Genomic DNA, 16322 nt, shown 5'->3' on the forward strand with positions numbered 1-16322 from the left:
GAAACTTGAATTTCCCACGGGATCAATAAAGTTACTATCTATCTATCTATCTATCTATCTATCTATGCTAAAATTAAAAACAATTTTACATGTGATTTAGCGGTAATATAAGATAAGATATTCCCTTGTTAGTCCCACAGTGGGGAAATTCGCAGTGTACAGCAGCAAAAGGGATAATGCAAAAAACAAGATGCATCAGCTAACACAGTAAAAAAAGAGCTAAACAAAGTATAACAAAATATGAACCATTTAAATAGAAGGAATTAAAAATAGGAGCAGTATATACAGTATTGACAATAAACAGACTATTAACAAAATTACACAAGTGGAAATAGATATTGCACAGTGAGAATGAATGAATGAATGATATCAGGTTATTGTCAGTTTTTATACAAACGCAACAATCAAACAACCATGTGCTATATTTACAGTTTGTGTTTAATATCACAATTTGTGCTTTTTCTATAGGGCTGTGAGATTACATTTTTATAAATTAACAAATCGATATTGGAGTAATTGTGGTGAGTGACAGGATAAAAGTCGTCGTTGTAAATTTGTGTGCCTGGTTTGATAGCTCAGGGCTTATGTCCTTTTCTATTCATAGGAAATTGTTGGAGGGAGGAAAGAGGAGATGGAGGAGGAGCCCCAGTTGGTGCTGAGGCATCATGGCCCATGCCCGGCCAGTTGAAGAGTTTTTTTGTTTTTTGGGGGTTTTTTTTGGGGGGGGGGGGTTGTTGTTGTTTTTTCTTTTTTTATATATGTATATATATATATTTGTTTTTATTATTTGTTTATTTATTTGTATTTATTTATTCTTTCTTTAATTTATTTTTCTCTCCATTTTATTTTATCCATATTTTATTTTATTTCATTTTGTTATGAGGAAAAGGAAGAAAAAGAAAAAAAGAAAAAGAAATTCTTCTTTTTTTAGTTTTTTTCCAAGGTTTTTTTTGTTGTTTTTTTGGGGGGGGGTTCTTGTTTTTTTCTTTATATATACACATATATATATACACACACATATATATATAAAGAAGAGAAAAAAAATACAAAAACAAAAATACTATATATTTTTTTATTTTTCTTCCTTTTCCTCATAACAAAATAAAATAAAATAAAATATGGATAAAACAAAATGGAGAGAAATAAAGAAAGAAAACTTTACAAAAGCCAACATAACTGGGCAAGATCAATATGTGACTGTGTGTGTGTATGCTTGAGATAAACAAGACAGGATAAAAGTAGCCTACCAGTGCCTGGCCTTTATAGGAAATTTAAACACATACACACACACCACCATACGTTTTTTTTTATCCGATAGCTCCTGAACGCATCTTGTAGTCCGGACCAGGGGGCGTAGGTTTGACCGGCTTCTGGGAGGCTTCAGACACAATGAACCGTCAGACGGTGAGCGGCACGCATGTTGGGCCGGAGGCTTTGGCACAATTTTAGCACACTATTACTCTAAAATTGTGCCTTTTTTTCTTTTCTATAACTTGGTCTTTTGTCTACCTCCTGATAGCCCGCATGGCTGTAACGAGACTCAACTGGAAACGTCGAGTTTGATGAGAACAGTCCGGCTCTCAGACTCCAGACGACCGTTAGTTAGTTAGTTCACCTCCTCTCTCTCTGGCGGAGCTTTGTCGTTATTTTTTTACTAGATAAGCCAACAGATAACAATGTCGTTGACTGCTTCGTCTGATTACTTCGCCGCCGAGTGTTTAGTCTCGATATCCAGCGGTCCTGTGCTCCACAGACCCACCCCGGTGGTGGTGGTGGCCGCCGCCGCCATCCAGCCGGCCACGCTGGGCCTCCTCTCCGGGGAGAGGGAGCCCGACGTGTCGAACGAGGACCTGGAGGTGCGGGAGGCGCTGCGGCTGGAGGGGGCCAACATGATGGCGGTGGCCGGCATCCTCACCGACCTGCACGGCAAGTTCCGCCCCATGTCGGCCTACTCGGAGAGCAGCAACTCCTCGTGTGGTGGGGAGAGCGGCTACACCACGTTGTCTGACCCGACCACCCCGACTATGACCCCCTCCGCCACGCCGGTGCCCGGACAGCAGAGAGGAGGAGGAGGTGGTGGAGCTCCACGGTCTCCGGTGAAGCGACATCAGTGCACTTTTAACGGATGCGACAGAGTTTACGGGAAATCGTCCCACCTGAAGGCACACATCCGGACACACACAGGTATGGAGACAACAACAGTTTTGGTTGCATCAGCACTATGTTGTGCACATGAATAGAAACTTTACCCCCAACTTCTGCTGGGGGGGAATATTTGTATATCTGTTTATATCGTGTTTATAGCTTATTTTGTATATTGGTATTTTATTTTTAATCTATTCTTTTGTTATTATATTGCTTACTTGCACCAACAAAACCAAATTCCTAGTGTATACCTCTTACACCTGGCAATAAACACGATTCTGATTCTGCTATGTCTGCATATTGTTATTGCTTTATTATAATAACAATAAGAGAAATATGGGATAAGTCGTGTGCTTGGTTTGAGTATTTGCACACATAGAAGGAAACGAAATATTGTTTTTCTCCTCTAGCTCACCTCAGTGCATTAAAAAGGATAGAATAAATAAGTATTACAATTAACATACCTGAAAATAACAATAGAAGAATAAAATAAGTAAACGTTTCAGACACAATTTCATACAATTTGCAGTCATGCACCCAATTTGCAGTCAGAGAAAAGTGCATTTATATCCATAGTAAAGTGCTGTTTTGCATTACTGTTCCAAACGTAATGAAAAAAAAACGTTATGGGATTATCTACTAAAAAGCAGCATGGTGGTTGCAAATGTTTCCCCTTATTTAACCCCCTGACTTGGTTACAAAAACGTGGCTAAACAAAGAGGAGAAAGATAGAGAAACTCCCCTCCAGAGACTCTTGACAAAGAAGTTAAACTAACAAAAGAAACTGGGCTGGACGTTAAAACCGGTGACGATGGTCTTTCCTCCCAGACTGGATTTGCATATGAAATGAACGTAAGACGAAACCTTATAACGTCAGGAGCCGAGAGTTCACTGCCGGGCAGAGTCTGTCCTGATGATGGCAGCAGCAGCAAGTGCTTTTATGTTTTCAAGTTTTTCTTTAGGTCTTTGGGTGTCCCCTCCTCTTCCTGGTGTCTGCCAGCGAGTTAAAATCGATTTTTATACCTCTGCAATGTGTAAATTATTGATAAAACGTTTTTGCAGAAGAGCTGCAAGGGGGTGCGTCCGATAATGGATGCGTCACCAAAATGTCTGAATTAGCACATTTTAATTTCTTTTTGTGGTGCTTGCTGAAGAAAATCACTTACATGTAGTGGTGCCTCACCTCACAATCTGGTTTATAGCTTCACTTCTCAACAATGCATTGCCACATTGTAAAAAAAAAAAAAGCTAATTGGAAATGGATCCACTGATTTAAAACGTGCATGTGATTTTTTTTTTTTTTTTCTTTTACAAAATGAGGGTAATAGGTGTGTTCAGGGTCACTGAGCAGGCGCACACGGATTAAGGACAGGAAACGGCTCAAAGAAACTGTGGTGGGAACGCCCACAGAGACTTCTGCAACAACAACGTGGCCCTGGCTTTGTGATCTTGAAAATGGCACCGAGCATCCTATGCTCGCTTATCCTGGGTTTTGCTCGTGTTGCCTGCAGGAGATTAAGGCTAGTAGTAGCTTAGGAAGACTAATCTAGGAGGATCTAAAGCCTAGATATGTTTTGACACGTATTATAACTATGTAGAGATTAATAGTTTTTTGTCTACACCATATTTCAGAAAAGCAATGCAGGCAGTAGATCTGTTCCACCATCTTATTTAATGTGCTTAATTACTCTCTAGGGATGTAGTTGCATATTTCCTACCAGTATTTATTATATATTTGTGCAATGACAAAAATTGTAAGCAAACCTATTCTGCCAAATATTGTTAATTTGAAAGTAGATGATAATTTTTTGATCTTTACGGAACATATTAAAACAAAACACACATACTATAAAATGCTTGCATAATGCCTAAGGTCATATTATTAAAATGCAAATATTTAATTATTAAGGTATGCTGTATGAAAGATGAATTAATAAAACGGGCTGCACAGCTCTTAGCGCATAAATTGATCTTAAAATTAGTTTTATAATCGATTAATTAAATAATTTTCCAAGCAAAAATACCAAACATTCCCCAATTTCAATCGCAATTATGAGGATTTGCTGCTTTTCTTAGTGTTCTGTGATATTAAATGGAATAAAATTTGAACCGGCGGTCGGGCACAATCAGCTATTTGAAGATGACACCTGGTGCTTTCTTGACCTCAACATTTCCTGCTCTCTTTTGACATTTTAAAGACCAAACAATTAATCAATGAATCTGCAGATTAATCGATAATGGAAATCATTATACACATTGGCTCCTATTTGACCGCATTGGTGCAACACTTGTTGGTTGTTAATAATTGTATTGAATGGGAATAAGTGATCCGTAGTAACATATTTTAGTCCTCAAACAAATCTGATGGATGTTTGCAGTGTAAACATAGAGGTATGGTAAATGATATGATGTTAAACGGTTCTCCATTCTCTTCTCTGCCTCCACGCTGCAGGTGAGAGGCCCTTCCCGTGCACCTGGCCTGAATGCGAGAAGAAGTTTGCCCGCTCTGACGAGCTCGCCCGCCACACCCGCACCCACACCGGGGAAAAACGCTTCCTGTGCCCACTGTGCGACAAACGCTTCATGCGCAGCGACCACCTGATCAAGCACGCCCGCCGCCACCCTGACTTCCAGCCCTCCATGTTGGGCCGCAACAAGGGCGCAACCTCCTCTCCCAGCCTGGCCAGCGTGCACCATTAGGATGGTTTGGGTTTGGGGGGGGTTGGGGGGGCTCCTGGCAGGAGCACAGAAGGTCACAACAGTTTCAAGTTAACCAGCTACAATCAGATCCACTGGTTAGGATTTAGCATTGCTGTGTTGTACTCAAAAAATGTGCACATAACACACACATACACAACACACACAGAGCTGGATGTGAGGGCGGAAGCAGCTTCACCCCTCCATCAACACAGATGAGTCATGTGACCACTATCCACCTGCTCGACATAACTAGGGTTGGGTATCGAGAACGCTCCAAATCTATAAGAAGTGGGGATTCGTTAAGAAATGTGCTTTTCGATTCCACTTATCGTTTCCTGAAAGCTAAGTTTGGACCTATGCACGTCATTTACATCGCCGGTTACACGTGTATCAAAGGACGTGTATAATGTTTACAACATGACGGACTGGAGCTAGCATTCAAAAGTGCGGCTACGCGTCACAAAAGACAGTAACGATGCAGTGAAATGTAATCACTGCATGAAAATAAATACATACAAGGGAAGAAAGTCTGTCTAATACGACAACACATTTACTATAGAATGGTTTAAGAATGCAGCATTTTTTTGATGTCCTGTGTCATGACATAGGGAAATTAAATGAAACGTTTTTATAGATCCCATAACCAGATGTGAATGTCTGTTTTTGGTTATTAATCCACTCAATTAATTACAGGACAAATCAAGGTACTTCATCACATTGATGCAAAACTTCTGTATAACCAGTTATACCATAAAGCAGTCCTGCTCATTGCCTAATATGACTATTATTAGGCTTTAATGCGCCAGAAAGCAAAATCAAATGTAAAGCCATTCAACTTGGCACAACAGAGAATATTTATATTTTTCTTTTGTTTTTAACCAAAAAACAAATCTCTAAATACTTCGTCATTTATTGCATGTTTATGGCAGCCGAAACCCTATGAAAATAAATGTGTTTTTTACTTTCAACATACTTTGTTTTCTTTTCTCACTCAGGATTCGATCAGAACGGGAATCATTAAGCAGATTTGAATCGATAAAATGAACCCAACCCTAACAATAACCTCATTTTCTCAAACACTCACAAATTTGCAGGGATTTTTCACATTTTCTGTAAAAATCTGCACATTCATCATCAGCCAAAACTCCTCTGTTTTCTTGTGGTTAATTTGTAAATTGTTATTGTGCTCTTCAGTACCTTTTATTTACCATGAGTAGCACAAAGTTGTGATGTTAGGTAGCGAGGCGTTGACTAGAAACCTTTTTAGATTTTTTTTTTTTTTTTAGCTTTGCTGATTCCATATAAAAGTTTTAGTGGTGACACATTCCTTCATTTTTTTATTGCATTGGTAACCATCATTGAGGCAATTTTAATTCTTTTCTTTATATCCAATTTAAGTATAGATCAAATATTGATTTTGCCAGAAAGTGGATCAAACTTCACTGTAGAAGAGCTGTTTGCACGCCATCCTTAAGCCTAGATCAGTTATCACCCGTGAAACGCGGAAACATAATACACAGTAGTATTATGTCTAATACTGATGCAAATGTATATATGCTTTAAGCATTTAATGTAGATAAATGGTGATGCTACTAGCAGCAGAATTAATACTTGTGATGAATTGTAGTCCTTATATTAGGGGTAACAGTATACTCTTTGATAGGATGGCATTGCCCGTGAGTGTCGGTGTGTATGTGTTTTTTATTTACATTTTTTGTTAGCGACAGAACTGGTAAAAGCGTGTATGCAATGATGTCAAAAATATTTTTGGGGGATAAAAGATGACACAAGTCGAGCTTGACTTTCAGCCTGCTGCCTTCAAAGTAAAAGCGTTTATCCCACTCGTCAGAGGTGTGGAGCCAGACGGCAGAACGCGTTTCAGGATCAGGTTTTCCAGGTGTTACAGTACACAGTTTGAGTTTCAGCAGCAGATAAAGAAGGAGAATTACATGAAGTGTTGAAAGAATCCTGTTATAACTATGAGTGGGAATTGAAATTGGTCTAAAAACTACTACCCTGCTCCCATTCAGGAAAGCTAATACCAGTAGACCTTTATTGAGCTGCACATTTTACTTGTCACTAGGTGCAAATAATATAAATAATACGTTAATGATGGCTCTATTCTATTTAGGTGCGTCATTGAACAAGCAGGCACTTGTGAATGAGGTGCAGCCATTTATAATACTATTCGTTACACCTGTGTGACAAGTCAAAATGTCAACTGTGATAAAGATATGTTACTATGTTGGAAAAACAAACGAGGATTTGTTAAGAACCCGTTCAGTACATTTAAGAAAACTGGCACCTAAATATTCCTACATGCCAAAAAAAAGTCAATAATCCTCCCGTGTGTTTTTCAGGAAATATAACATTCACAATCCAGGTCTGATTATAGAGAGGTTGAATCTTTTTTTGTGTGTGTGTGTAATGTTTCCACACTGTTTGTCCAGCTCATGGACATATTCCTTTATCTCAGTGAACAACACTTAAAGCCTTAAACTATGTCATAACTACTTTGCACCATGTTTACAGTTGGATCAATGTATAGGTATATATGCCCTCCTGAGGGCTCGTCACACATACTCATTATGCAATATGGCACTTTTTTTCTTACAGGTGTATTTGGCTGGATAGTGTAATGGCTTGCACTGTTACTATGCTTCTTCTACAAGCAAGCACTGTGGAACTTTGCTAATGTGTTGATATAACCAATGGTTTGTAAAACTGCCTTTTTGTCCAAGTGCTTTAGAAAGCATGATACAAGAAGTAGTCGTTTTTATTTTGTGTGTGTGTGTGTGTGTGTTTGCTTAGTCATCCAGTCTTGTGGATTTTTTTATTTTTTTTTCTAAACAGCTTCATTTGTTTCAAGATCTGTCAACTTTGTCTCCTCCGCACTAAGACTTCAGATGTCTTCCTCATTCACATGTCAAACCTTCTCTACCATTTCACTGTTGATTCTCATTTTCATGGGAGCTGTACTCCTTTGGAGTGAATGCAATGCTTTGGAGTTTTTGTACACATTTCTTCCTCAGAGGTTCGATCAGTTGATAGTTTTTGGTTGCTGCTGGCAGTAACCACGAACACATGGACTGTTTAACAACACATACAATATATTTGTTTTCTAACGTCTTCAAATGGAAATATTTACTCCCATCTCCGCTCAACAGATGGGAGTGTCTCCTCACACAGACTCAAAGCTATAATATCACAATAAGAACATACCTCACTTATGTTTTTTATCGGTGTCTTTACAAAAATCCATCCAACCTGTCTTTCAGAAAGTCCTATAAAGCCATTGAGCCTTGGATTTCAGAAATAAGTTTTTATCAGCTAGATGGTCTGCTATGTACTCATGTCCTTATCTTGTCTTTATATGCAACATCACTACTACCTGTGTAGCAACAGAATTTCCTTTTCCCTGCCTCAGTGAACTTCTGTTGTTAATAGACAGTAGCAAATTAATCTCTGGGATGAATCCAGCCCCTTTCGGGAGTTTTAGTTATCAAGGGACAGACTCACGGAGGCTTAAAAGGGTATTAAAATGTAAAAAAAAAAATGCCTGTAGACTGTCACTTCACTGCAGATTTCAATTGAAAGAGCTCAGTCCAAATCGATTTGTTCATATCACTGAATGTGGCTTGATGACGGACGAGCTTCGTCCACTTTGGATTTAATTTTTTGCTGCCTCGCCGAGAAAGAAAATTGTCACCACACTAATTCAGATATGCACATTGTACAGAAATGGATGTTTTTTTTAAATTGATGCCTAATTTTTACATTAATGTAATTTTTAAAAAAAGATCCTCTTATCAAAGCTTTAGTTAAGGTAAATAGGAGGAACTGTGGAACTAAATAATTGCTGCAACAAGCTGTTTTGATATTTATATTCTCAGGTGTCTAAAATTTTGAGCATTGGAGTTTCAATATTTCCAGTTCAACACCTAAGTACAAGCATGTTTTATTTCTTTTGTTATGCTGATTAATTTATTCCAAAAAAAATTGTATCATTTGTGTGGTTTAATTATTCTTTTCATAACTCATTTTGTGATATGGAACAATACTAATATTAAATGGTTCCATTGTTTGCTTGACATGAGAATACCAGTGCTTTTTTTAAGAATAAAAATCCTTAAGTTGATTGGCTGTATTCATCTTTTTGTGTTTTTCTTCTGCTCATTGAGGTCGCACTATAAGCATATACAGACACGTTTAAAAAAAGTCAGCCTTAAATAGGATGAACAGAAATTATTTTGAGTCCTGTAGCTGAATCTCAATTGTAGGTCATAATAAACATTAAATAACATGATGTTGCCATTGTTGAAAGAAAAGTGACATCTTGACCCAGTAATGCACTTACGGCTGTTTTTTGAACTTTAATATGAGTGACAGCAGGGCTGTATTATTGCTGTATTAAAGTGGCAGTAGGCAGTATATTTTTGGCATCATTGGGCAAAAATTCCATAATAACCTTTCAGCATATTGTAATTCAAGTGTTCTGAGAAAAAAACAGACTTCTGCACCTCCTCATGGCTCTGTTTACAGGCTTTAGAAAAATGTAGCCTGTGACGGGAGACTTTGACCAATCACAGGTCATTTCAGAGAGAGAGCGTTCCTATTGGCTGTGCTCCGGTCATGTGACCGGAACTTGTCGTTCCTTCAACAGATTTTACAATGGCGGCCGCGTCACAAACTTTCTCATTTTACAGCTAAACAGTACACTACAAGATGATTCTGAAGACATTTGAGGAGAGAAATAGGCATTAACGTAACAGAATATTGATTCATATTTGATCAGCGCTGCCCAGTTTGACCGTTTGGTCGGAGTTCGCGAGTGATTGACAGCCAGCTCTCATAGACAACAGTTGGACAGCAGACCTCAGATCAGCTCTAAATGCTTGTTTTCCTCCGGTCTGTGAAATCTTGCAGATGCCGTTAGGAGCAACGGAGGACACAGAGGCACATTATTTTTTTCAGGTTACCTGTTTCATCTACTTTTGTCACGATTTAGCAACCTTAATAAAAATATATATTTTTAATCATATTTTCTCCAGTCTCGCCTACTTCAGCTTTAATTCCTTTCCAAAATTTTAGGTTCATGCATTATATTTGTTTATTGTTGCCACCATGAGCAAAAGAAAGTGTTCTGTTTCTTCTTACAATGTGAAAAGTTTCTCATTATAACAAGAACCTTTATACGTTATAACAAAATATTCTTATGTTCAATGTTATGACATTTTCTTGTTACTGTTTTACTAAATACCAAATTATTAAATTTTTACATGGAACGTTTCTCTTTATACCAATATATAATTTGATCTAGTTATATCACAAATGCATTAGGCCCATAATTAGACAAATATCTTTTTTAAAACAACCATGGTGTGTAACATGACATAAGTCCCCCTCAGAGTTCGTCTCTGTTTCCACTGGCAGAGAGAGAAGGCCCGCAGGTCCAAACCCTACTTCCTCCGTTTGTCTCCGCCTTTGTCCCAGTCTGTTTCCACGGCCTCGTCGTCCCAGATGTTGGAGGTCTCTGTGTCGCTGAAGTAGCCGGGCTCGCCGGTGTAGTGTGTGGGGAACAGCAGCAGAGGCTCCACTGAAAAAGCTCTCAGGTCCCTCTGCTCGTAATGCTGCATGTACTCGTCTCTGAAGGGGGCAGGGAGGTCGACATCATGACTTTAGACTGAATCAAAGCATAACATTTGAATATGCATACAGTGGGTGAGACTCACTTGGGGTGCTTGTTGAACATGACAGGGAGGAACTCATCAACAGGCAGCATTTTGTTCAGGGGTTTTGCTTGCAGGAGCTTCTGGGCCCCGTTCAGCGACAGGACGTAACCCAAGGTCCAGTAGGAGTAGTCTGGGTGCACGAGGTTACTGACTCCCTTCACCCAGAGCTCTGGCTCCTTCACCTGCAGACGCTTACGGCCTACATAACTGTATGAGGACAGGAAAGTGAGTGACATGTCTGTGGTGCTTTGAATAAAACTTTATGAGCAGATTATGCAAGGTACAAGTGATGAAAAAGGAGACGAAATCTGCAAACTTACATGAGGTCCCACTCAAGTCCCACTCTCTGTACATTTTCCATGATAGTCACCAGCCTGCTGCGAAACCTGTGCTCAAATCTCACATCATCCTCCAGCACGAGCACCTGCTGCAGGTCCTGCTGCAGCACCTAGAGGGAGACATATAACAGCAATTAACACCGAACAGTCTAAACTAAACCTCTCCCTACTGTCACACCTCATCACACTGCCACATCAGCTTCAGTCTTGCTTGAAACAGCTCACAGAGCAAGGCTGTACCTGTTTCCAGATGTTGTAGTGGCTGAGGAAGCAGCCAATCTCCCCTCTAGTCAGCACGCGGTCTGAATACGGGTCTTTGTACCCGGGCAGCATGTCTATACCCATGGCCTGCAGCTGAGAGGAGTTCAAGGCTCTGCGGACAACACAAAGAAACAGATTTCTTCATAATCCCAATCAGACATTTCACATTTTCTGACAGGTGAAGCCTCTTTTCCACTGTCAATTTCTACGGCAATAATGCTAAATACACCCATTAAAAAGGACCTATTATGCTTTTCCATTTCTTTTAGTGTGTTATATATTTTTTTGTGCATGTAAAAGGTCTGCAAAGTTACAAAGCCCAAAGTCTATGCCAAAGGGAGTTACTCTCCCCCACAGAAACACTGCTCCTGAACTGCCTGAAACGCCTCGCTTGAAGTCACACCTTTTCCTCTGTAACATGGTGATGTCACCAAGTAACACATTTGTATAAGTCTAGTTCGGCACGCCCTCAAACAAAGCTAGTTTTTGAACATTAAATCATGTTAACATGTTCTAGTAGAAACCCAAAATACAAGTACAGTATGCACCTGAAAATAAGTATAATAGGTCCTCTTCAAAATAACGTAACGGTAACGTGAGCTGCAGAGTGCAAAACCGTAGTACCGCCAGCCGCCGTCTGACTTCCGTTGCTCCTAAAGTAGGGTTATTACGGTAAGGATGGCCTCTGAGCGAGCCGAACTGCGTTACCACGGTTTTGCACCTGGCGGCTCACGTTACTGTAGTTTTTGAAAGGTAGGAGTGAGCGGAAAGGGTACTCATTTGATTGCAATCTGCAACCACACCACTAGATGCCGCCAAATCCTACACACTGTATCTTTAAGTAAAGTATCTAAATGCTTCTTCCACCACTGCATAAGAACAACTGTTACTGTGTGTGTCATACTTGCCGTCCACGGCTTCTGTCAGTGTAGCGTTGATGCCGAGGACCGCCAAAGAACTCAACATCCTGTCCCGCCGGTCTGAGCGGCGCTTCAGATTGATCAGAAAGATCTAGAAGTGGAGGAGAATAAAATGACTGCTCTCCAAAAATGGAAGATATCTCTTTAAGCTACTATAAATGTATCTGTACCTCATCAAATCCCATCTTTCCTGCTTCTTTAGGCGTAGTGTGCACGTACTGTGAAGGCTCCATGGTGTAGGCAACTGGAAAGTAAAGTTACACATTCACATTTCACATGAAGTATAGTAAATTTGCCTTTTTCTTGCACATCCTTTTGGTTTCAAGGGGATTTGTTAGATCAGTTCAACATCTAACTGATGTGAAATGAGAGAGGGAGGAGAGGAAATGAGAGGCAGTGGGCTTTAACAGAGGAGTGAGACATGTGTCAGGACTGTGAGAGGAAAAAGGACCAAATGTGCTCACACAGGAGCAAGGAAACAGTGAGCAAAGATAGAAGATAGAGAGCCTGGAAATGACTCCTGGTATTCAGAATTTGTTAGCTATATATGCACAACTATGCTTACTGAGTGCCTCTGTCAGCGTGTGAGTAAAACTCTCCTCTTCTTCCTCCAGCGTCTGGTCCTGTTGAAGGGGCACTGGTAAATATCCATAATGGTCCTTGTTGCACACGTACATCTGAACCCCTGCAGGAGAAGACGAATCAGGCCTCAGTGCAAACGTCTCTTCTTTATTTGAGATGCAATTGCAGACAGATTTAATCATGATGGTTATCATAGCATATGGTATGACAAGGACATGAAGTAATCACAAATTCATAGTCTGACCATGTGTTATAAAGTGATTATTTATTATTATTAAGAAGAGTGATAATAAAGTTCATCATGTCTATGTTAGTGATGTTTTTTATGAGCAAACTTATAATGTAACTACATTTCATATTGTACAGTAACTTTATTGTAATTAAGATTTGTAAAGATAAAAGAGTACTTCAATAAAACTGTTAACTAAATTATTGTACTTTCCCCTTTTGTTACATATTAAAATACATTAAGCATCTCCCTTTTTTCAAAACCACATAAGGAAATGATCGTGTGAGGTTTTAAGACACACTTTGACAAAGGTCTGACCTGCTTGCTGTGAGGAGAAAGCAAAGGCCATGATGTCATCTACATGGTAAGGGTAGTGGGGGTGTGGAGGGTGGAAGGCCAGTGCTTGGCTGGCTCTGCGCCTCAGGTCCAGCAGGTAGGTGGAGTGCACCATGGGGACTGCAAAGCAGCCCTTCCGCTGCCATTTACAGATGGGAATATACTCTGGGGTTCGCCTGTAGTAGCCCTGTGTGTATCAGAAGACCCACAACAATCACTTTCCTGCAAGTTTTCAGTTTATATTTTGCACAACAAACATATATTCTCCTCTTACCTGAGGAGTCACGCCACACCAGAAGTTGGAATAAAGGGTTTTTGATTCCAACATGGGTGCCACTATTGTCAGATTCTCTGCTATCATGTCAGACAGCACCTGGCGGTTTGTCAGCAAGTTGTCACTGTCCACAAACTGAGGTACAGAGAAGAAACATTAATAGATGATAAAGGGGTGATATTGATGCACCAGATACTGTGATAGTGGATAATTCCTCTGAACAATAGGATACTTAAAGGTACAGTGTGTAGGATTTAGAGGTATCTAGTGGTGTGGTTGCAGATTACAACCAACTAAGTACCCCTCCGCTCACTCCTCCCTTTCCAAGACTGCGGTAACGTCAGCCGCAGAGTGCAAAACCGTGGTAACGCCGTTCGCCTCGCTCAGAGGCCATCCTTACCATAATAACGCTACTTAAGGGGCAACGGAAATCAGACGGCAGCTGGCGTTACCACGGTTTTGCACTCTGCGGCTCACGTTACCGCAGTTTCACAAGTGAGTCGGAGAACTACGGTGGTCTTCAGGTAACGTAAAAACACTAAAGGCTCTCTCTGGAGCCAGTGTTTGATTTGTCCGTTCTGGGCTACTGTGGAAACATGGCGGAGCAACATGGCGGACTCCCCGAGGAGGACCCGCTCCCTATGTAGATATGAAGGGTTCATTCTAAGCTAACGAAACACAACGATTCTTAGTTTCAGGTGATTATACACTAATGAAAACACAGTTATGAATATTATTTTCCATTTCTGCGAATAGATCCCCTGAAATGTTGCACACTGTTCCTTTAATTCTTTGAGCCTCAGGGTGTTTTACTCTCTCACCAGTATGTAGTCAGTCCACATTCGTCTGGCAGCTCTGAGTGCTGCCTGCTTTAACTTCATCACATGGGTGAACCGAGATACGGGCCAGTGTTTGGGACCCTGCTCGTCTGCATAAGAGCTGAAAGAAAGAGGGGCAGAATGATGATATGAATATTTTAGGATCAGAGGATATCAGGTTTACTCCAACTCTATTAAATCTATGATTAAACATCATCAGGATGGTGGATAATAAATGAAGTAGCTGCCTCAGGTGATTCACCTCGGTTGCTCCGTGGGCCTCCACTCCACCGAGTGGTAGAGCTGCTGAACTCCTCTGAGCCACTCCTGAAGCACGGCCGAGCTGTTGTCCACACTGTGGTCAGAGGCTGCCCTGAGATCACAAGCAACATTACTGACTTCACCTCTTTGATTTCATTTCTCTGTGCTTTTTCTTTCTTTCTTTCCTGTCTCTCTGTGTACTTTTCTCACATGTCTGAGAATGATTTATTTACTGATGAACAGTATGTGAGGAATGACATTCACACAGTGCTGTTAAACTTGCCAAAAATTGGTCACTCATTAACACTTGCTTAATGTTTAGTGTCAGTTCTCTAAATCAAATCAGCACCTTTTCACTAGTATCTCTGTGATTCTTACAGAAAAAAAATCTTAAGTGCAAGTTGTCCTATTTTTTTCAACATAACATTTTTTATTTTTTTTTTAAATTAAATGCAATACAAAAATGTAATTTTACCAGATAGCGATGCGGTCCTTTGGGTAGTCCAGTCTGTCTATGCATCCTAAGAAGTAAGGGAGGCTGTGCTGTGCGTTGCGTGCGAGGATGGTGATCAGAACTGTGGGCTTCAGCACAGAGGTCTCCCCCTGGGCTGGTTGGAGGTTGAGGTTGAGGTGATCAGCTGGAAGCTCCTTTGTGCTGCTGATGTGCAGGAAGAGCACTCCTGCTATAATCACAAAATATAATCTGAATCCCACAAATCCAAGAGGCATATTTCCAACAGGGCACCTTGATGTCTCTGAAGCCTCAGACTGGTGCAAGTGAGGGAGAGAGACTCTCACACATATGATAATACACACACACACGCACACACACACACACACACACACACACACACACACACACACACACACACACACACACACACACACACACACACACACACACACACACACACAGGGAGAGAGACTCTCACACATATGATAACACACACACACACACACACACACACAAAGAGAGAGAGAGAGAGAGAGAGAGAGATTGAAGAAAGCCTCCACAGATATTAGAAAAGTTATGTTGTTATTCTCATTAAAAGGTATTGCATAAAACATATAAACCATGTATGAAGTTGTAGTATAATCTAATTCCTTTTTGTATTAGTTTATATTTTATTTAATTGTATTTACAATTTTATATATATATATATATATATATATATATAATCTTGCTTTTATTTTGTATATACATTTAAAATATTTATATATACACACATATATACTGTATACAGATTATATATGATATAATTTATTCTATTTAAAATATAATAATTTATAATAATAATATTAAAATAGATACCTAAAAAAGATCTTATTCTTATTAAAAGGAAAAACATATAATATGAAGATATAAACTAAAATAATAAAAAAGCATATAAAAAAGCATAAAAATAATGTATAATGTTTTATAATCTTATTATATAATTGCTTTTTTATGTCTAACCACAATTTACATTTTCTTTTCATCTTGCTTTAATTTTATATATATATATATATATATATACAGTATATAACTAAAACAATATAATAATAATAATAATAATAATAATAATAATAATAATAATAATAATACAATAAATTATATATATAAATATAAAACAATAATCTAATAATTTATAATGATAATATTAAAATTAATTTTACTTAAAAAACAAACAAATCAATTCACCATAAATAGAAATTAAATGTTTCTTTGTGCCCTTAATAGAGCCTG

The 16322-nt window shown here is 39.3% G+C and overlaps 2 protein-coding genes across 2 annotated transcripts; one reads left to right on the forward strand and one right to left on the reverse strand.

Annotated features, from left to right (window-relative positions):
• Positions 1 to 1336: 1336 nt before the first annotated feature.
• LOC141776874 (Krueppel-like factor 9) lies at positions 1337 to 8983 on the forward strand. Its single transcript, XM_074650711.1, has 2 exons — positions 1337 to 2184; positions 4598 to 8983. Exons 1-2 carry the CDS (start codon positions 1677 to 1679, stop codon positions 4843 to 4845), a joined length of 756 nt encoding a protein of 251 aa, XP_074506812.1. The 5' UTR covers positions 1337 to 1676; the 3' UTR covers positions 4846 to 8983.
• Positions 8984 to 10304: 1321 nt separating this feature from the next.
• On the reverse strand, positions 10305 to 15506 carry colgalt2a (collagen beta(1-O)galactosyltransferase 2a). Its single transcript, XM_074650898.1, has 12 exons — positions 15072 to 15506; positions 14598 to 14708; positions 14339 to 14456; positions 13518 to 13652; positions 13226 to 13430; positions 12662 to 12781; positions 12267 to 12340; positions 12081 to 12187; positions 11156 to 11288; positions 10898 to 11025; positions 10578 to 10784; positions 10305 to 10491 (listed from the first exon to the last, which is right to left on the reverse strand). The coding sequence occupies exons 1-12, from the start codon at positions 15323 to 15325 to the stop codon at positions 10305 to 10307; spliced, it is 1779 nt and encodes a 592-aa protein (XP_074506999.1). The 5' UTR covers positions 15326 to 15506.
• Between the last annotated feature and the right edge of the window lie 816 nt (positions 15507 to 16322).

Source organism: Sebastes fasciatus, chromosome 11 (genome assembly GCF_043250625.1).
Source record: "Sebastes fasciatus isolate fSebFas1 chromosome 11, fSebFas1.pri, whole genome shotgun sequence".
Classification (NCBI taxonomy): domain Eukaryota; kingdom Metazoa; phylum Chordata; class Actinopteri; order Perciformes; family Sebastidae; genus Sebastes; species Sebastes fasciatus.